We start from the raw sequence: 21,068 nt of genomic DNA on the forward strand, positions 1-21,068 counted from the left end.
AAATTACGATCAAGTCATAAAGTGGTTGTAAGTTATAGAAATAAAATAATAAGTATAGTTATTTTTTTTTGAAAATTTAGTAGATAATTTTTATTTTTTCTATTTTAATTTGGATTTTAAAAATTAAAGTATATAGTAAACTATAGTGGTAATCTAAAATTTTGAAGATAGGGAGATTTTTTGAGATTCTTTGCTCGAAAACTGCAAAAACTATATATCCCATGAAGTGCAGATAGGAAACAATAGTGGCAACCTAAAAAATTGAAGATAGAGATATTTTTTGGAGATTGTGTGCTCGAAAACTGCAAAACTATAATCGACAGTCACCGACAAGGAAAAACCAAAAAGAAAACGACGCCTGAGAGATTCGAACTCTCGCGGGGAAACCCCATGTACTTAGCAGGCACACGCCTTAACCACTCGGCCAAAGCGTCTTTGATGCTTTTTTACTCTACCTTTTTTAGCTATAACTATTAATCCCTCCGTTCCAATTCAATAGACCACAAGACATGGACACAAATGTTAAAAAATGAATAGTTTATAATAAAATAGGAGATAAAAATGTACTCCCTCCGTCCACTAATTCAAGACCTACTTTTCTTTTTAGTCCGTCCAGCAACTCAAGGCCTATCTATTTTTAGTAAGTTTTATTCATATTTTAATTGGTGGGTCCCAATAAACAATACATTTTTTCTCCACTCAACTAATAAGCAATACACTTTGTGGGCCCATTTCTCCACTCAACCAATAAACAATACTCTTTTTCTTAAAACCCGTGTTTTTTCATATAGGTAGGAAGTAACTTTTTTTGAGGATATATTTGTCTAAAAAGTAGGAAAGAGAAATGAAGATATTATTTTTAAATGAAATGAGAGTCGGCCGATGTTGAAGCAGAGGAAATGGAGCCGTTTCTGTCGTCGGAAATCGGAGGGAATGAGGGCTAGAATTTGGGGATCTAGGGTTTCTGTCGTCGGAAATCGGAGGGAATGGGGCCTAGAATGTCGCCGTTGCCCTGAGTCGCCGGAGAAGAAGAGGTGGGTGTGCCGGGTTTTCAGAGGGAGACGGAGGTGGCGGCGTAGTTCTGAGGGAGACGGAGGTGCTAAAAAGCTCTCTGTGTGTCGCGACGACGGAGGTGGCGGTGTAGTTGAGGAAGCCATTTTTGTGAGGTTTGTGTGAAAGCCTTCGCGCGTGTGTGTGGCGCCGGTGGTGGTGGCGGCAGGGGGCGGCGCCGACGATGGTGGTGGCAGAGGGCGGCGCCGACGAGGGAATTAGGGTTTGGGGGTGGGGGGAAGAGGGAAGAAGACGATGGATGGGGGGAGGATTTTCCTATTTTTGTTATTGCTTTTTTTTTAATTCCACATGTCAAAAATAGTCTAGGTGTCAATTTCCGGCTGCTACCGTATCAATTCCGGCTGCCACCGCGTCGTTTCCGGCGTCGGTGTAAGAAAAAACCGATCACCGGATAAAAACGAGATAAAAACGAAAGGCTATGAATTTAAAAGTAGATTTTTTTTTGGAGCAAAAATTAATTTTTTTTAAACATTATAAATTTACAGATAATCAACCCATTCAAATTTAATAATTAAATAAATAAATTTAAAACTTACATTATAATGGAGTCGTATTCAAAATCTTTAGTTTTAAACATTCTATCGTTAAATCAATGCACGCACACACAGTTTATTGTTATATTTGATGCCATACAGTAGTCGAGATGAAGTGATAATTAATTTGTTTGGTTATTAGTGATTTAATAATGGAAGGGTAAATGAATTAATTTTAAAATTTAAAGGTCAACATCGACGTCTTCCCTACGTACCGTGACGAAACGTTAGGCCTAACCCCACTTTAGCTCCGTCTCTGAACCAAACTCACAACACCCAATCCCTATCCACCCACCGCAATTCCCAATCCCTCCGCCGCCGCGCTATGTCAGCCTCCCCCTCCACCGTGGTGCCCCGCCTCTTCTACCACCCGGCCTACTGGTGCCACTCCTGCGACATGAGTATCGGCCTCCCCCCCTCCCCCACCCCCAACGCCCTCCTCTGCCCCCACTGTCACCGCGACTCCCTCGAGCAGATGGATATGGACGACGCCGCCGCCCCCTCCCTGCCTCCCCCGCGCAGCCCCTTCGACCACACCTCCGCCGCCGCCTTTACCCCCTCCGACGACAATTTCCTCCTCACTAGCCCTTACCTCCACCGCCTCATCCACCACCTCACCACCGCCGCCGACGCCGGAAACCCCCGATCTGACCCCGCCCCTAGGTCCTCCATAGACTCCCTCAAAGAAGTCACCATCACCGCCGACAGCGACGCCTCGATGCTTTGCCCAGTGTGTAAGGACCCGTTTGTGGTCGAATCCGTCGTCAAAGTAATGCCTTGCAAGCACACTTATCATTCCGATTGCATTGTTCCGTGGCTCGAGATAAATAATTCCTGCCCCGTGTGCCGTTATAAGCTGCCGGCGGTGGAGGAGCGCACGGCAGAGAACGAGGGGGAGGGGTACGTGGGATCGGTCAGGCTTGAGGAATTGGTGGATGATGAGGTCGATTTGTATGGATTTAGGAACACTCTTAGGCATATCGCCAGGAGGCATCGGTGGAATGATGAGGGTAATATTGGGAGTGGAAGCGAGGGCAACTTATTTTCTCCGACCCAGATTGGGGAGGTAGAGAGAGGGGATGGAGTTTTAGAGAGAGAAAACAGCGTGGAGACTGTGTCGAGCTGGCCGAGGTGGCAGGCGGAGGAGAGAGGGGGAGGTGGGGGAGGAACCGACGAGACTGATACATTTGCTCGAAGTTGAAATTTTGGTTGGGACTTCTAATTGGATTTTGTACTGTTTCGGCAGAAGTTAGAGGTATAATCTGGTTACTGCTTTCTACTTTGATATTGATATAGCTCCTTTTGAAGCAATTTCTGTTTCTTAAAGTTCAAATAAGACTTATTCCAGTCTTAACAACACTCTGTCTTTAGATTGTGGCCTGAGATCCCCTTGCTTTTAATGTTTTGATCGTGCTACTGCATATGCATAGAACAAGTTTTCCATAATCTTAATGGTCTGTCTTCAAGTGGTTTGCTGAAAACTACTTTTTTCTTAGTATCTTCATGGTCATAGGTGGTTAGGTTACATTCAAGAGGTTGAATATGTTGTCACCTAGTTGGCCAGGAAATTGTTTTTTGAAAGCTTCTAATTTATCAGAACTGATAGCAAAGAGAAAGAGGGAAGTATAGATTGGATGTACTTCAGTCTGTAAGTCACTATTCTTTTCACTTCACAACAAAAACTCCTTTTCCTTAACATTGCAAATTATCAATATAGAGGAGTAATTGAAGATTAGTGAATAGTGGTCATATATTTGAAATGCAGCATAATGAACTCTATGGTACCATGTTCATTATTTCACTGTTATAGGAGCCTCTAGATTAAGGACTGCGGTAATAATCTCTAATTGATCTGGAACCCTCAAGTTTTGGTAAGATTGATGGTAACCTGTATGAATTTCCACTCTTTTAATAAAATCTCGATGCTTCTGGTAAAAAAATGCACACAAACATTTATACAGGAGCTGTCAAGTGCCAACACCTCCCTTTATGCCTGATTGTTGGCTCTATTTGTTCCCTCTCAATTGGTGGGGAGGGGGTTGTTGGCATGCACGGTGGCATCACTTGCTGATGTTTCGGGGATTAGTCTGTGGGTCTAAATCCAACTTAAAATGTGGTGTTTCGGTTTTTATGAAGGTTTATAACTTGTCTTTCCTGTATGGTTTGATCAATAGCCTCTAGCTTACAGCCTTGGTATTCTACTATTCTTAAGGGTGGAAGACTCATGCTGTAACCATCCTTTGCTCTTTGAGATGGATTTTTTCCTCTGAATCTCTCCATTAGAACTCCTCTTCAATAGCTTGTGGCTCACTTGATTAATTTTGTGCTGTTAAAAGTTCGGTACTTATCCTTGAAATCATCTGAATTTATCTAAAATATACACTTGCCACTTTTTCCCCTTGCTCTTCTGTGACAACTATTGTGAAATTAAATTCCATTTATACCCTCGTTGCAGTTTCTTCCCTAAGACATTGGTTTATAACACGATTTCTTCAACACAGTTTTGCTTAGTTTATTATTAGTATTATGTCTTTCACAGAAAAAATGTTTTGCTGAATATAGGGGTTGCCAATTCAGTGGTTGGGTGGAAGTAGTAAGTTCAGTCTTAGTAAGTTTAGGGCACTATGACGATTGACTGATGTGAGCTTGTGTTATGTCTTGGACATGTTGACTGGACACCATTTGCTACAAACATGTTGACTGCCTTGACCACTTGTCTTGTGTTCTGTTGATAGTTTAGATTGTATCCGCCTTACATATATTTAAATCATTTGTGGATATAAAGATGATAGATTTGCCATAATGGTGAGTTGGGATGCTAAACTTTATCTCTGTGTAAAATGTATGGTTGGACTATGTCAGCTCTAGCTTGGAGGTTCTGTGCTATTTCTGTGGTATAATCAGTAATGTATTTGTTAATTATTAAGTATATTATGTCAGCTCTTCTTAAAAAAACGTATATTGTGTCAGCTATTTTAAATTCCTTTATTATAATGTCTTTCAGTTGATAATGAATTGGCAAGTTGATGGAATAGCCTGGTGGTTTAGGCCAGGTTGTATAACTTACACGAGAAGTGTAGAATTAGAGTAGTTATCTCTTAGCTCTCTATATTTGAACCTACAAACCTGTTAGGCCTTGCATTCCATCGCATGTTCTTTTAAATTAACCATGCGATATATTCTTAATTGTGTCAAGTTGGCTTATCCTTGTATAATCCAAATAGAGACATGAATGCAAAAACACTTACTTCTGGAGTACTACTTCTGAAGAATAAGCATGTGTTGAGTTTTCCTTCAACCTCAGTTTTGTATTGTTTTCTTGAGCTATTCTATTGTTGGTTTGGGGATTGAATATTTGGGGAAGTACGTATATAACAAAATTTACCAGACTTATCTGTGCCGCAAGATGGCCTCGTATTACACATCCTGCACACCTAAATGTTTGTGATATAGGAAGTTATTTATGTCATCCTATTTTCTTGAGATTATTGGGAAAAGGCCTCTCTAGTCATAAGGTGATTGATAACTTATAGCAAAGGAACTGAGTTGAGCCCTCTCTGAGTTATACAGCATGCCTATTATGCAACACACTACTTAGATCTAGCTTTCCTTTTTTGGCTTCATATATCTTGCTGCATCGTCTGCCTGAATATTAATTCATTGATGTTTATGTTTTCAGGTTATGTATATTCCTAGGAGGTCAAGGGCCTGAGGCCATGTTATCACCTGTAACGAGTGTAGCGAAGTGTAAATTTTCCATGAATTGGCTGTGCTTCTTCTGTTTAATAACCCAAAAAAGAAAAGTGTGAATCTAGCCTCTCTTCTTCCCTTCCCCTTCCTTCTCTCAGCTCCTTGAAAGTGTAATCAATACTCTTAATCATACTTGAAAAGTGTTTTTGCTACAGATTTTTTGGTAATTAACAACCAAAGGATTCGTTGCATTTCATAAGTCCCCCTCCTTGTAAAACCAACCTTTCTTTCAGTTACCATGGCAGATCGGCTTCCCCTCGAGACATTTCAAGATCGTATATCTCCCTAAAAATTCTACTCGGAGGTGGTGAAGAAAATTGTTAATTTGATCGTCTGGCTCTGGTGAGAGCTTGGCTCATTGTGTGGTCTAAATTGTTAAATCTTGTGAAGTGATGAAAATTCCAGTGGAGGCAAGGAAACTAGCCTTGGTACTGTTGCAGTGTCTTGTTACTTGATGTTAAATGCTGCAATTATTATTATTATTTGTAATGTAGGATCATTTAGTTTTATACACATCAATTATTTTGAAATAAGGTATTTGAAAGTCAGAATTGGGTGCGATTGCCTTTTTAATTTTTTGCGCTAGTTATTTACTGTTGTACAGACTATATGTTTGCCTCGTTTTCAAGGTTTCAGAAACTTGATACACCAATTCTTTTTGTATGTATTTACTTAATAGGAGTTTTGCTGTGTATGGTAGCGTGATGAATGCTACTGCCATGTTTCACAAAAAAATGTTCAATTAGGTTTTGAAATTATGTTGTTGGTTTTGAATTGTTGAAGTGTTCTGTACGATGGGACGATAGCCTATATTTATACAAATTATACCTAAATTTTGATTTTTAACCGGATCTATTTTTTTTTAATAGAAAATACATCATTTTTTTTTTTAAATTTTTTAGAAATTGACATGGTTTCAAAAGTTTGTCGGTTTTCTGATGGCAATTCCAAGAAAAAATATACATTAACTTTCATGTTATTCTTTTTTCTCACTTATGGTCGAAAAAAAAAATATAAAAAACGATGTTTTGGTTTGGTTTTTGATTTGAAATGTAAGAAATCGAAATTTTTGGATTCAGGTTCGAAAAAATGGTTCAATTTTCAAATATTATTACATACTATATATATATATAATTAATTAATTATTAAACAATAAACATTAGGAATTTTTTTTTGAAACGAATAAACATTAGGATTTAAGTTTACAGTACCATTTCAGATTGTGTTGATACCTCTAAATAACCAATTTATTTAACAAAAGGTTAATTTTAACCACAAAAATAAAAAAAATATTATTTATAATCATTTTTTATGCAAATATACAATTTTACCGTTAATGAGTATAATTAATACTATAACTGAAAAATTGAAATAAAAAACTTATTAACTAAATAAAAACAACTTACTTAAACCTCGCCCCCCCCCCCCCCCCCCCCCCCCCCAAAAAAAAAAAAATTCCTTCGACTACTACCCCCCTTCACGTCCCCTTACCCAATTTCCCAACTGCCGCCCCCTTCCCCATCCGAACCCCGCCGTCCCTCTGTTCCTACACTTAAGCTCGTCGACTTCAGTTCTGTGGAGGTCTTGAGTATTGCTGTGAAAACTAATGATACATAAAATTGGTGTTGGTGGCCACGGCAAAATCGGCAGTGCGAGGTCTAGGCGAGGAAGGTGACCGTGAATTTGGAGCGTGTGTTGAATCTTTTTATTTGGATTTTTGTAATTACAAATTTAAAATTTTAGTTATAGATAAGTTATAAAATAAAATAATAATGGCTATTTTAATATTTGCCTCTTTCAGATTTTAGCTTTACCCACACCCCCTTATCCCTACTCTACTCCCAGCGTGCGCCGGCCGCCACCTGCCAACCAGAGCCCCTCCGTTGCGGCGCCTTCTCGGTCTCTCCGCTGTGACGCGCCGTGGCCCTAGCCCAAGGAGTCTCCGACACGGTCGGCCCAAGCTTCACGCTCCGCCGAGGCCCAAGCTAAACGGTGAGTCGAGGTTGATGTATATTTGTTCGGGCAATATAGTTTTGTAGAGTTGAGGTTTCCAAATTTGGTTTTAGTTTGTTTGTGTAAAGTTCTAATTTTTTCTTATGAATTTCTATTTGGTGTTTGCAGTTGAAATTTTGTTAAGAAGCAATGCGGTTTTTTCTTTACTTGATGAATTTTCTTGCATTTTGAGCAGCTGTAAACTCGAGATTTGGGGATTTCTCTTGTTGATAAAGTGCTAAAAGAGTATACACTGTAAACTACACTGAAATCTCAAGCCCTTTTGTATAAAAATCTGCCACAAATTAGTGAAATTAGGCTAGATTTTATCAAGATCTGAGTGCTTTGCTTTTGGAGCTTGAAATTCTTGGAGTTCACTAGTTAATTATTAACTAAATCACACTTGAAAACCTGTTTGCTGCAGTGTGTTAGCTGAAGGGCTGTCTCCCTCAATTAGCTGAATTTTAAATCTTCTAGGTATGCATTTGTGGAGCTGTGAATTTTTGTGAATTTATTCAATTTTTTTGCTGCCAATAGGTTTTTGATAAAAAAATAAATAAAACGGTTTATGCCAAATCGAACCGAAAATTTGCGGTTTGGTTTTGGTCATTGAAACGGTTCGGTTCGGGTTCAGAATTTAGGGGCAGTTCGGGTTCGGTTTTGCTCACCGTCCCGTTTGCTCTTCAGCTCAAAAAAAGAAGAAAAAGTCGTCTTCTCTTTGTCGTCAACAGCGTAGCGTGTGTTCTTGTCTGTTTCTTATCTTTCTTCCTCTGCACAATTGTTCTTCTTCAATCGACAGCTTCTAAATTTTTTATGAAGAACAGGGGTAAATCTGCGATTTGAGTTAGGTTTATCAAGACATACATACACATAAATGTGCGTATACTCACCCATTTTTGTTTGATTCGCCTGTTCTCTGTTTACATAGGGTGGAAGTCTTGAAGCTGGAATATGAATCTTAGTGGGAGTTGTCTGAATTCTGGGGTTTCGAGTTTACTCCCTTACAACAGAAATCCATATACTCTCAGAACAAGTTCGAGAATTTCAAGCATTCAACCCGCACACAGAAACATTGAGTCTTTTAATTATAGAAGCTCCAGGCGACCTCTTCCTGAAATTAAATCATCGGCATCTTTAGGTATGTTCAATTTTGCTAAATTGAACTGTCGCCCTAGTTTTCCGAAGATATGTGTTTTCAGAGATGGAGCTGAGTTTTCATTTGTATCTTCTATTGATAAGCAGTATTTAATTTTAGAACTTGTTCGTAGTTATGCCACCACTCTGTTTAAGACTCTTTCTTCTCACATTTCATCTTGTCTTTTTATAGCCGATACTTCTCTTTTCTGTATGTAAACATAAATGGGACGTTTATTACTGAGGACTAGCCTAGATAGATAAAAATAATATCGGCATTCAATTGTTTACTAAGATGGATTGGTAACATGGCACATCCTAAGGCCCCTAATAATTCCTATCCTTTCAGCTAATTTGCTTGATTTATATCCTCTTGAAAGTGGTAGGATTGAATAAATCCTTGTGGTGAGGATTAAAATACTCAGTCATGTATGCTGTTAATCTTGAATAGTAAATGTAGTATTAGCAACATAATTATGCAATGTTAACTCAGACTTAATGTGATGTGATAGGGCAACTGTGAGAGTTTCTCGTGTTTGCAAAATAACCCTGTATGCTAACATTGAGTTAATGTATCAACAAATTGATGTTGGCGAATCTTCTGGAGTTTTCTAATTTAACGTATAGTTGTAGTACGGGAATTCAGCTGTGAGTGGTTGCCACTTGCCACCAAGATTGTTATCTGATAGGATTTTCCTGTGTGGGTGCCGTGTGATGCTAATCTTTTATTTTTTAATGGCCAAAGTTGGTAGAGATAACAGAATTTAGAGGCATGTCGTTACCACCCCACCCATTTTTTTATCTGATTGAATTTATTGGTGTCAGTGATAAAAAAACCTAATATTGTTATCTGTTAGAATATACCTGTGCAGGTGGTATCTGATATTACTTCTAATATAGATCTACAGCCTACAATTGTTATGGGGTGAGAACAAGTAGTTGCAATCAATCTTGTTTTCCGATTGAATACACCTCTGTGCGTTTAATGTTGATCTATTGTTGTAATGTATCTAGAAGGTACATTGCATGTTCCATCACTGTGACTAGTTAATTGTGCAGTTGATCAATGTGATTGTAGCTACTCTTGCTCTCTTGGTTCACCAATTTGTGTTTCTAGAAAGTATTGGTTTAGTAAAACTGTTTGGGAGACTCCAAAATGGTAAGTGAAGCGTGTTGGTCTCAAGCTGAGTAAGTCTTCATGGATCGTAGAATGAATATTAGTTGGATTATGACGACTCAAATAGGATGGATTGATATCAGTATATTCTTTACAGATCTAATTAGTAGTGACTTTTTTTCATCATGATGTTCATTTTCGGAATATCTTGGCAGGCATCCAGCACTTGTGTCTTTCTGCTGCATCATCACCACTCTTACATGGAGAACAAGGGAGTTTGTTTCATACTATTCCCAAATTTCCTACGAGGCATCGGCAGTCGTTGGCTGCAAGAGCGTCCAAAGATGTGCCTTCCAGTTACCGGTACCCTGCTATGACAAAGAAGCCGAGATGGTGGTGGAGAACCTTGGCCTGCCTCCCGTATCTGATGCCTCTACACGAGACATGGATGTATGCTGAAACAGCGTATCACCTACATCCTTTCCTCGAGGATTTTGAGTTTGTGACTTATCCTTTCTTGGGAGCATTAGGGAGGCTACCAAGCTGGTTTCTGATGGCATACTTCTTTGTTGCTTACCTTGGAGTCGTGAGACGAAAGGAGTGGCCCCATTTCTTTAGATTCCACGTGGTTATGGGCATGTTGCTGGAGATTGCCTTGCAGGTTATTGGAACCGTGAGTCGATGGATGCCACTTGCCGTATACTGGGGCAAGGTTGGAATGCATTTCTGGACTGCTATGGCGTTTGCGTATTTGTTCACAGTGTTGGAGTGCATAAGGTGTGCCCTTGCTGGGATGTATTCCGACGTTCCGTTCGTGTGCGATGCGGCTTACATTCAGATCCCGTACGACTAATGACAGTACGTTACTTTACATTTTGCACTACCTTTTATAAAAGCAGATCAAATACTAGACCTGATTTGAGATCTTCTGTGTTTACTGCTGTTTTGAAATTTTGTATATGTAGCTACCTATTGCCCTCGTATACAGGATTCAGCCTATGGAGATTATTGGTCATTAATATGTCCCAGATTCATACTTACTTTAACGATTTGAGCATTGTCTATAATCATCTCTGATTTCAGCCTATGGAGATTATTGGTCATTAATATGTTCCTGGTTACTTGATTTATACTATTCTCCAATTTCATTCCCGTTTGAGAGTGATACGAGTTTTAATAAAATAGTTGAGTGTATTGTGAGTGGAATAAGAGTCACCTTTATAAAAGTGTTATCAGCCAAATATGTTCGCGGGTTCAATGAGCCAAGTGCTATCAGGCTCGAGCTCTGCTCGATAAAATTATCGAGCTCGAAATCAGGCTCGACCTTTGCTCGTTTATTATCAAATCGAGTTTCGAATGAGTTTTTTTCGAGCCGAACCTCGAATAATCTGCGAATAGTTGTAGTTCTATTCATTTACAGTCCTATTAAAGGTGAGTGAGGATTTCACTTTTTATAAAGTTGTGTAAAGTAATTTTATTAAAAATAAAAATGACATGAAATTGGAAAATAGACTAAAATGAAAAAGTGATATGAAATTAGAGGACATGGGAGTACAAAATTATACTTTTGCCAGACAACAATAATACAAACCCAATGAGTTGGTGTCACATTAAACAGAGTTGACTTCCACACACAAATTTTTAAAATTCTTAGTTGTAGTTCGACTTCAACATGCACAAAATCGTCATCAGCTTTACATCAGCAATTCCCTCAAAATAAAATAAATAAAGGAAAAAAGAAATCAGTACAGCAGCAATTGGCTTCAACTAAAATAGGCCAATGTCAAAGATCAGCTGTGTTTAATAATGTCTCAATATACAAGAATAGCCTCTCAATTTTTCGACCCTTTAATAATCCCACCCCTTCTGCTACCAAATCCATTCATTTGCATATAATATTCTCCAAGTATTATTATCTCAATGTCTTTGCATCCAATAATCAATCACTGATTGCTGATTTCTGATACAATTCTTTGAAGATAACAAAGTATTGGACTTCACTTCATCTTCTGAAAATAAAATGGACTCCAAAATCGCATAAACGCTGCACTGATCAATTTATATTTATTCGAGCATGCAAATAAATTGCAAATACAATCCAACTGATAAAACCCGAATTTCTTGTTTCTCAACTCCAATATTTTATACTATTAGGATAACCTACAGTAAATTTTGAAGTAGTGATTATTTACCAAAAATATCATGTGCAATTGATAATTACTACTATAAAACATGCGAACCATCTGAAAAACTAATAAAAATACTTCCAACTTACCGCTAATTATAATAAAATACATGAATTATCTTAGAATTTTAAAAGAGTAAAATTTTGAAGTAGCCAAAATGAAGCATAAAACACAATTTATGGTCACACATTGAAAAATCACAAAATTTGGCCATTTTTATTGATTTGGACGTTTTTACCCTTAATGAGGCGGACCGGGTAGGATCAAGCACGCGGGTCGCGTGCCGGGTCGGGTTAGGCACTTATTAGTGCCATAAGTGTCAACGAAAATCCAAAATAAAACCAAGTAAAATATTCATTTTGGCACTTATGACACTATTTAGTGCCATAAGTGCCAACGAAAATTCAAAATAAAATTAAGTAAAATGGTCATTTTGGCACTTATGGCACTAATAGTGCCATAAGTGCCATACGTGCAGCACAAATACAGAAACAACAACATCATTTAAACCCTAAATGGAACATCTAAACCCTAAATGGAACATCTAAATCCCAAATGGATAATCTAAACCCTAAATGAAATATCTAAACCCTAGGGGGAAGTGTGCATTTATGGCACTATTAGTGCCATAAGTGCCATACGTACAGCACAAATACAGATCAGATCAGATATACCGATGGCTGAAATCGAAGGAGGCGGAGATCAGATCTGCCGATGGAGGAGGCGGCGCAACGATCAGATCAGATCCACCGCCGCCGCCTCATCAGATCAGACCCACCGCCGCTTCAGCAAATCAGATCCGCCGCCGCCGCCGTCTCATCCTCCGCCACCTAACCAGTCCCTCCTCCACGCCGCCGATTTTAGAGGATCGGATCTCTTCCGCCGCCGCCGCCTCATCCTCTACTCCGACGAATTCTGCCCAAGCGGCGCGCTGGAGAGAGAGAGAGAGGGAGATGAGAAAGAGAGAGGAGAGAGCGGCAGCCGCTGGAGAGAGAGAGATGGAGGATCTCTTCCACCGCCGCCGCCTCATCCTCTACTCCGACGAATTCTGCCCAAGCGGCGCGCTGGAAAGAGAGAGGGAGATGAGAAAGAGAGAGGAGAGAGCGGCAACCGCTGCCCGCTGGAGAGGGAGAGAGAGAAGGGTAGAATAGTCATGACATACAAAAATGGCCAAAGTTTATGTTTTTTCAAATGGTGGACAAAATTTGATGTTGTATGTTGAATAGGGCCATCCGGCCCTATTGTTTCATTTTAAAATTTACCCCATACTTCTCTTGGAAATTTTATATTAAATGGCTTATAAAACTATAATTTACTATGGTAATTCGTTGGGATTTATCGAGACTAAATGGTAAATTTGAAATCTACATTTTGAGTACATTAATTTTATGTATTTATTAGTTCATTTTCGAGTTAGGACAAAATAAATATTAATGCATAAAGTTTGATACTTGAGAATGAGGGAAACATAGTTATCCAGAAAAATAAAGAAGTCTAAATCCATTTATAAGTGTTATCTCATTGAAAGGGGAACAATCAAGTGTGCACCACTATGATGCACCTTAGTGGGTCTTTTGTATTAAGCATTTTATGACTAGCAAGTAGCAAGTCCGTGCATTGCCTAGAACCATCCGAGTCCGAGCACGGTCATGTGCACGTCGCAATTATCGCAACGTACACTTTCATATAATTTGATATTTTATTATAATAGCAATAATTTAGAATTTTGTATTATACGTTGAGTTTTGCATCTCATATCGCCCAAGCCTTGACTTAAAAAAAGAATCAGAATGTTTCCTTCTCAACAATACCAAAAAATTTATTCTCAAAAACAAAAAAAAAAAACAATACCAATAAATTCGGTGCTCCCCTCTTGGAGGAATCAGGAGCTCGCAATTTGCAATGTGAAGAAGACTAAGAACGTGTCAACAACGACCAAACAACCTTGTGTTTTTTTCTAATCCTTATTAGTAGTAATTAAACAACAAGATGTTTAAGTCAACGATCAGGATTAACTTTAGCAATTTGGCAATAATCTTACTTGGATGACACACATTCTCATCAACTTGCATATATATATATATATATAACCCAAATTCTTTGAGGGTAAACATAAAGAAAGACTCCATGTGTATGTGTTGCACAAAGTCAACCTACCGAAATTCAAAATTCATGTAATGGTGAGAAATAAAGCTCTCCGACGAGCGGTGGCGGAGCCAGACTTTCGACTCATGAGGGTTCAATTTTTTTAAAAAGATAAAATTAATAATTAAATTAAATTTAAACAAGTAATAATTATTAACACAATTATAATACCATTTAAAATTATAAAAAAATACTACCTTTCAAAAAATTAAGATGGATAAAACTTTACTAGACAAAGTAGCTTCAATATCAAATTCAAAAAATGAATCTCTATGATTCAAGCATCACATGCATAAACTAATTACATTTTTCTATTTTTGATAATATGATTTATAAAATTACGAACATACTCCTACTATTTTTGAAACATCCAGGGGTTTCCAGTGACCCCCCTCCCCGTGCCCACCCCCTAGCTCCGCCGTTGCCGACGAGAACCACTAAGGAAGAGGAAGGGGCTTCAGCCCCCACCAATCAATTATTTATTACTTTTCTCATGATCAAAATTATGAAAAAATTTTGTATATTTTGTGTGAATTAATTGTCCTATCGTGTGTGGTCCTAAGATGATAAAAATATTGTCAAATTGATGTGGAGACAGCTGATAACGTTAATAAACCTAGCTATGTGATTAACAGACGTTGACTAATCAAATTATTATGATTAATTTATATGATCATATTCATAGCAAGACAGCATTATCCATTAAGATTATTACTAAGGCTCCTGTTGGTGTTTGTGTACTAGTAAGTACATTATCTGATCAATGCTTCCAAAGGCCAAACATATTTTTTCTTAAATTTTCCCAAGTTGGAATTCTTTTGTGCAACTCTAGTTGTATATATATGCTTACATTTGAAGAACTGAATCTTCAACATAATCTGCAACTGCATCTTCTTCCACAAAAGAAAACATGAAACCTTATTACAACTCAGTGGAGGCAGCCATAGCTCGGCCTAAGTTGTCGGATTATTCACGCTCCATTTCCAAACTAAAGCCGAAGATACGCATAACTCACATAGTGGAGCCAGAAGTCATAACGACGACTGCTGAGGATTTCCAGCAGCTTGTCCAGAGGCTAACAGGCAAGCCAGTGGAAAGGAAACAGAGCAGAAAGAAGGGAAACAGCATAAAAACAGAAGGTGTGTTACAAGAGAGAATGAAGATTGAGGTTGAAGAGATACACGATCACACCGTGTACTCCAATTTTCTAGAAGATGTTGATGGATTCTTTCATGATATGAATGAATCCCCTCTCTTTTCTTTCAGGCCTTCTCAGATCAATATATTTGGGGAAATGCATCTCTGCTAGTTGGTGAAGGAGTGCTCTGTTTTCGATTTTGGTTGCAGATTGATTCATGTCTGGATTGTGCAGAACAAAGTTTTCATGTTTGGTATGACTGTGAGATTCACTTGTGGATATACTAGCATCATGTTCGTCGCTCTCGGTTGCTACCACTAGATCATAAATGGAACAAGAAGAGGATGATGGAGAGGAGGTGTTGGGGGAGTGAGAGTCCATGATCTGGTACAAATAAGTTTGAGCAGAAACTCATCCTATTCATTGTGCTCATATATATTCTTTCTATTAGGGTCTTCTAGTTTAGGTGTAATCAAAGAGGATATACCTCTTTTGATACATACTGGTGCGTGTAAACTAACAACTCGTCCTAGAGTCGTCTCGGCTGTGATCAATTTTATATCTCATAAGGTTATTCCAATTATATGGTCTTCTGTGATCTACAACACACCATATAATCTACTTATATAGAGATAATTGGACATACATATGTAATTATGAACAATTCAGATAGGAGATTAGATAGTGAACTCATAAATCATTGTATACAAGCATAAAAGTTCTTGCTTTCAGTATACAAATCCAACAATCTCCCATTTATACTAAAGCAAACTTTTAGTATACAATGTGTCTATTTACCAATCACCTAACACTTTCCATATCATATTTTCTATGCCAATTTCTAGAGAAATGAAGTAGAGCAATTGGAATTTTGATACCATAATAAAGTGAACTATTATAGTTGTAAATAATGCCATATGCTCCAAAAAGGAATTGTATATAGATACAAAAGACCTATACTATTAATGCACTGGTAAACAAGTATGGCCAGTCTGAACTCTCTCTCTCTCTCTCTCTCTCTCTCTCTCTCTCTCTCTCTCTCTCTCTCTCTCTCTCTCTCTCTCTCTGTAGAAGAGGATCATATGCCTTACAAGAAATGTAGAGAAAATTGGAAATTGTATTACCCAAAATACATGAAACATGAAAAAGATTTATATTGTTCAATAAATTCTTGCAATAACTATAATGTAATATTTTACATCAAAATTGGCCATCTCTTTCTGCAGAGGTTCTCATTTATTCCCATCTTCTTTTTCTTCAGTGTGTGGTCAGCTATGAGGGAGAACTAATTTCTCCATGTAGTTTCTGGGGAGCAAGTTATACTGATGGCTGAAAGAGAAGAATTATAAAATCATCAAGGAAATATTCCTCAAGTAATTGAGTTACATTCCAAAAGTCAGTAACTAAGTAGCATACGAGAAAACAATGGATAAAACAAATCCTTTTCTTTTTTAGGGTGTGTTTACTTTGATAGAAAAGGTTAGAAAAAGTATATTTTCCATCATTTTCACATGTTTCCTATGATGGATAATTTTCTCCGGTTAGGCTGGAAAATTTATTCGGGCAACCCCTTTTCACTCCTTTTCTCACAAATGTTGGATAATATTATCCTATTGGGAGGGTGTGAAAATATTTTCCAACATTTCAATTTGTTTATCCATTTATTTCTAACAAAGTAAACACATGATAAAAAAAAAAAAGGAGAAAAAGATAATATTATCTCACCTTTTCTTATCCATCCTTTTCAAATGAAAATTTTACTACCAAAGTAAACACACCCTTATTGTATTAATTTCTTAATGTATAACCGTCTGATCCGCAGGATCAGTGTCACAAGGTCTTACATACATACTTGACAATGTTTGATGAGTTTTAAGCACACAATTTGAAATTAATTGAAATACCAAACAGCTAATCCACATAGTGAAAGTGTGCAGTAGGGCTAGAAAAAGAGCACTCACAAGTCATACAGGATAGTGCAGATGGCATGATGATTTCTAGCCACCAATATGTATCATTGGTCTGTTGGGAGTCTTCGCAATGTCATACATCCCAGCATGAGCTGCTTTCTTTCTTTTTATCTGGTACTCACAATAAACAATAAATGCTTGCATATGTGAGATTATAAATATACAGCAATGATATATTAGATGTAACTGTAAAAACTCATTAGTAATGGTGATAAAAGCCTGGGATTCCCTCATCAGCCACACCACAAAAATGCAGCATGCAGGTTCAGTTTTAAAGTTTTTTCCACAGTTTTTTTATGGTTGCTTTGTTGGGGGGAGGGGGGGGGGGGCAATTACTATTGAGATAATGAAAGCTACCTACCGCTGCTCCAATAATCTCCTCAAGTTCATTATCATCAGCACCACGGCGCAGGGGGTCCCTCAAGCTAACCTGAAAGGAGCAACCTCGCAAGTATGAGATACAAACGTTATTTTAAACCTTCATACTAGCACTAGCAGCAGGTAAATCTTACAACAGAATCTCATATTACATGATGAGAAGCATGGAGTTAGAGAAGTGCAAAACACATAGACTCAATTTGATAGTATTAACAAAATCTATCTGCTCGCTTGGCTGTACCTAAAAGTTGCCGGAGAGTTAGTCAGTTAACTAAAGATATTACGCAGTCAACAAATAGAACTTACCCTAAAGAATAATCTAATTGTGCCTGGCATTGCAACAAAGTAACCCACTAATAATTGCAATGAAATAAAACAGAACAAGAAATTGTTCAAGAGAGCTCTCTTTCAAACATCTAGGTATGTTTTATACATAACATAAAACAATTGATAACCACAAATTTACACGATTAAGCCCTTTTAAACTTCAACAATAAAATATTCACGTTCCTCTGTGGCACATGTAGAGAAACTTGAAGGGCAAGGGTGCAAAACGAATATGCTTCAAATTCATATTCCTCATATGCATTTATGCGAGCATCAAACCTAGGACGAAACTACCGGTACCGATGTTTTACCTCTGAGGGACCAAAGAGGCAAACTTTAAAGTTCCCATCAGCTAAAAGTCTCAGTCTGTTGCAACCAGCACAAAAATGCTCAGTCATTGACGTGATAAAAGAAACTGTTCCCTGATGCCCATCAATCCTGAAATTCTTCGCTGTCTCGGTTGGGTGATCCTGAATTCGTTGGAGTTCTTTGCCTGACCTGTTGAGAATTTCTAAATCACTCATGTATGTAATGACAAAATCTGAAAGCTAAAAATAGAGATTTTAGAATTCTACCTTACCACAATATCCAACATTTCAGCGTAAGGTACTAGTTTCTTCGAATTCCAGACATTCCCATCAAAAGGCATGAACTCGATAAACCTTACATTTATTGGCTTTTCACGCGTCAATTCAACAAAATCACATATTTCATCATCATTGAAACCGCGCATTACAACACAGTTTACCTGACAGAAAGTCAGAGAGCACATTAACATATACTGGCTTGTCTTCCAGAACAAGAAAAAAAATAGGAAAAAGAGAACATGGCAGAGGAAATAAAGTCATGAGTTCTAATCCATATTAATCTGCCAAATAGATAGGAAAATTAAACAACCAGAACAATAATACATACTTTGACGGGACTATATCCCAACTCTATAGCAGCATCAATGGATTTCAACACTCTTTCGTGTCCTCTCCGCCGAGTCATGAATTCAAACTTTGCTGGAACCAATGTGTCTAAACTTATGTTTAGCAAACTAAGTCCACATTCTTTTAATCTTGGAAGCTTATTTGCCAGGGTGATTCCGTTAGTAGTCATAGCAAGCGTTTTTAGCCCTCTTAAGTTTGAAAGCTGTAGGCAAATATCATCAATGTCCTTCCTAATCGTGGGCTCCCCACCAGTCAGGCGAATCTTTTTAACACCTGCACTGACAAATAAATTTGCTAGGCGCACAATCTCGTTCTTTGAGAGAAGTTGAGGGCTCGGAGTTAGCTCTGCACCTTCAGCAGGCATACAGTACTGGCATCGCAAATTACAACGTTCTGTCAATGAGATTCTTAAATAAGTATGTTGCCTCCCAAATGAATCAACAAGCATGTTGGAAACAGGTTCATCCGCTGGAAACTTTTCACATGAAGTACCATACATCTTTGAAACGGTTCCATCATTAATGTCACTTGTTGAAGTTAGTCCATCATTGCTGTTTTGTAGAATGTGAGACGTCAAGGTACTGTTGGCCTGAAATGAAATTTGATCACTATTAGGAAAACTACAATCCAGCACTTAAGGCAGTGAACAGTCCATGATTCAATGTGTAAACTGGGAGGCTACAACGGAAATAGTCACTGCCGAGGTGCAAACTTAACATTATACTCCCTCCGTAAAAATCAATTTTTGCCACTTTGGTACGTCCACAAAAAATAGTCCCTTTTTATTTATAGACACTACTCCACAACATATTACCCTCAATATATCAACTTATTTACCTATTCTATCATATGGTCCACTCACAATATAATTAATTATCATTATTAACACTAGCCTTTAGGAGAGACCCTTTCTACACTCACAATACGCTCAACCATTTTTATTAAAACCCGTGTCAGTCCCTCTTAGGATTATTTTGCAGGGGCGGAGAGAGTATTAGGGCAACTGGAAAATGAAAATGAAATAACTCTTCGCTTTCAAAATTATAGAAAATCCCAAATAAAAATATCTACTCCTCTTTGAAGCCCTCAGTGAAAACCAAGCATGCTTTCCTTGACTCCACCTTCTTCGACCTTAAGGTGATCTTGGCTAAATTTAATGCGTGACAATGTACATAAAGACGAGCTGATATTACAGATAGTTATAACGCCTGATCATTCAAAAGCAACCCATTCTACATCTCAGCTAGTTCGAATGAATTACTTCTCATCACCAATTTGGTTCCTACTTATGATTCAGCATGCAGAAGCCTCCTACTCTAATAAAGAACAAATATTTCCACCAAGAAAAGTATCATACTAAGAAAGCAAAAGATAAGCAAAGATCAAAGTTATGATCAACTAGTATGTCCACATATTAATACAACAATGCCTACATTCATTGAATCAAGACAAACAATATTTCAATAGCAGAAACTTGTCAAATAACACAATTTTATTAAAATTAAAATCCTGATAGATGACAAACTCAAATTCTCAATCAAATCCATAACAAATCCATATCCCGAGTTCAAATCCACTGATGGACTAAAAATTCACTAAAATTCCAAAAGAAAAAATCAAAAGATGATTCCACCAATGAAGGTGCATCCTAGGCAACTGGGGAAGCACACTTCACATGGAATAAAATTGAAAAATGCACTTCATAAGACATTGATCGAAGGAAACAAAACGAACTTACGGAGCTGAAATTCCTCAGACCCGGATGCCATTTGACAATCCTGGATATGCAGTAGCGCATGCTGAGAGCAAAATTAAAACTTGGGCAACCAATTCTTATGGGGGAAAGAATCACAAGGGAATTCTTGAATATAAGCGTTGGGGAGGAAACAGATAAGATGAAGTGGAGGTGTGAATTCTTTACCGAAAATGGAAATTAAGGAAAAGATTGAAAGACTGATGTAAAAGAGTTCAAAAGGTACAATGAAGGCGGCATATAATTTTTGTATGGAGCGACGAATCCATGGCACAAGTGCCAGTCTGCCACGACCACGAACGAGAAGAGGTGTAGTGTGGCTCGTGTATTGAGTCAAAGGCCAAAAGTGGTTTGTGGGTGTGTCGTTTCTTGATGTAGAGTCGTGCTCGTTTCTTCGACTTATTATTATCACAATATTAAATAGGGACTGACCAATAATTACAATTTTCCCCTTTATAATAATGTATTTTTGGAATATGTGAATCACCATTATGTCTAATATTTAATTATTTATAAATATCCTCTTTACATGGGTTTGATGCGGTGGATCGAATCAGGATTTGTAATTAGTTTTTTAGACCAAGGATTAGTGTATAAAAAAAGGATTATTAATTAGTTAGTTATAGTACTTAATTAAGG

At 37.8% G+C, this 21,068-nt stretch overlaps 4 protein-coding genes and 1 non-coding gene across 6 annotated transcripts; 3 read left to right on the plus strand and 2 right to left on the minus strand.

Annotated features, from left to right (window-relative positions):
• Positions 1-352: 352 nt before the first annotated feature.
• On the minus strand, positions 353-434 carry TRNAS-GCU (transfer RNA serine (anticodon GCU)). The gene has a single exon. It is a non-coding gene; the product is annotated as a tRNA-Ser (tRNA).
• A 1,372-nt stretch (positions 435-1,806) lies between these two features.
• Positions 1,807-5,902, plus strand: LOC131022195 (E3 ubiquitin-protein ligase RZF1-like). The gene is made up of 2 exons (XM_057951631.1): positions 1,807-2,859; positions 5,284-5,902. Exon 1 carries the CDS (start codon positions 1,930-1,932, stop codon positions 2,803-2,805), a length of 876 nt encoding a protein of 291 aa, XP_057807614.1. The 5' UTR covers positions 1,807-1,929; the 3' UTR covers positions 2,806-2,859; positions 5,284-5,902.
• Positions 5,903-6,800: 898 nt separating this feature from the next.
• Positions 6,801-10,684, plus strand: LOC131022196 (protein TIC 20-I, chloroplastic-like). Of its 2 annotated transcripts, XM_057951632.1 has the most exons (5): positions 6,815-7,025; positions 7,156-7,346; positions 7,771-7,823; positions 8,275-8,484; positions 9,813-10,684. In XM_057951632.1, the coding sequence occupies exons 4-5, from the start codon at positions 8,298-8,300 to the stop codon at positions 10,448-10,450; spliced, it is 825 nt and encodes a 274-aa protein (XP_057807615.1). In that variant the 5' UTR covers positions 6,815-7,025; positions 7,156-7,346; positions 7,771-7,823; positions 8,275-8,297; the 3' UTR covers positions 10,451-10,684. The 2 variants fall into 2 exon arrangements, with proteins under 2 accessions (XP_057807616.1, XP_057807615.1); XM_057951633.1 differs by lacking the exon at positions 7,771-7,823 and having other exon boundaries at positions 6,801-7,025.
• Positions 10,685-14,838: 4,154 nt separating this feature from the next.
• LOC131021130 (VQ motif-containing protein 18-like) lies at positions 14,839-15,237 on the plus strand. Its single transcript, XM_057950219.1, has one exon. The coding sequence runs from the start codon at positions 14,839-14,841 to the stop codon at positions 15,235-15,237; it is 399 nt and encodes a 132-aa protein (XP_057806202.1).
• A 712-nt stretch (positions 15,238-15,949) lies between these two features.
• Positions 15,950-20,786, minus strand: LOC131022197 (GTP 3',8-cyclase, mitochondrial). Its single transcript, XM_057951634.1, has 7 exons — positions 20,415-20,786; positions 18,657-19,265; positions 18,317-18,489; positions 18,053-18,239; positions 17,398-17,466; positions 17,028-17,147; positions 15,950-16,395 (listed from the first exon to the last, which is right to left on the minus strand). Exons 1-6 carry the CDS (start codon positions 20,472-20,474, stop codon positions 17,064-17,066), a joined length of 1,182 nt encoding a protein of 393 aa, XP_057807617.1. The 5' UTR covers positions 20,475-20,786; the 3' UTR covers positions 15,950-16,395; positions 17,028-17,063.
• Between the last annotated feature and the right edge of the window lie 282 nt (positions 20,787-21,068).

Source organism: Salvia miltiorrhiza, chromosome 4 (genome assembly GCF_028751815.1).
Source record: "Salvia miltiorrhiza cultivar Shanhuang (shh) chromosome 4, IMPLAD_Smil_shh, whole genome shotgun sequence".
Taxonomy (NCBI): Eukaryota; Viridiplantae; Streptophyta; class Magnoliopsida; order Lamiales; family Lamiaceae; genus Salvia; species Salvia miltiorrhiza.

Bases quoted from the DNA above. Each gene is read 5' to 3' on its own strand.
- LOC131022195 (XM_057951631.1), top strand. From the start codon at position 1,930: ATGTCAGCCTCCCCCTCCACCGTGGTGCCCCGCCTCTTCTACCACCCG.
- LOC131022196 (XM_057951633.1), top strand. From the start codon at position 8,298: ATGAATCTTAGTGGGAGTTGTCTGAATTCTGGGGTTTCGAGTTTACTC. The intron at 8,485-9,812 runs GTATGTTCAATT...ATATCTTGGCAG, and splicing joins TAAATCATCGGCATCTTTAG to GCATCCAGCACTTGTGTCTT.
- LOC131021130 (XM_057950219.1), top strand. From the start codon at position 14,839: ATGAAACCTTATTACAACTCAGTGGAGGCAGCCATAGCTCGGCCTAAG.
- LOC131022197 (XM_057951634.1), bottom strand. From the start codon at position 20,474: ATGCGCTACTGCATATCCAGGATTGTCAAATGGCATCCGGGTCTGAGG. The intron at 19,266-20,414 runs GTAAGTTCGTTT...ATTTCATTTCAG, and splicing joins GTCTGAGGAATTTCAGCTCC to GCCAACAGTACCTTGACGTC. The intron at 18,240-18,316 runs GTAGAATTCTAA...AATTCTCAACAG, and splicing joins ATGTTGGATATTGTGGTAAG to GTCAGGCAAAGAACTCCAAC.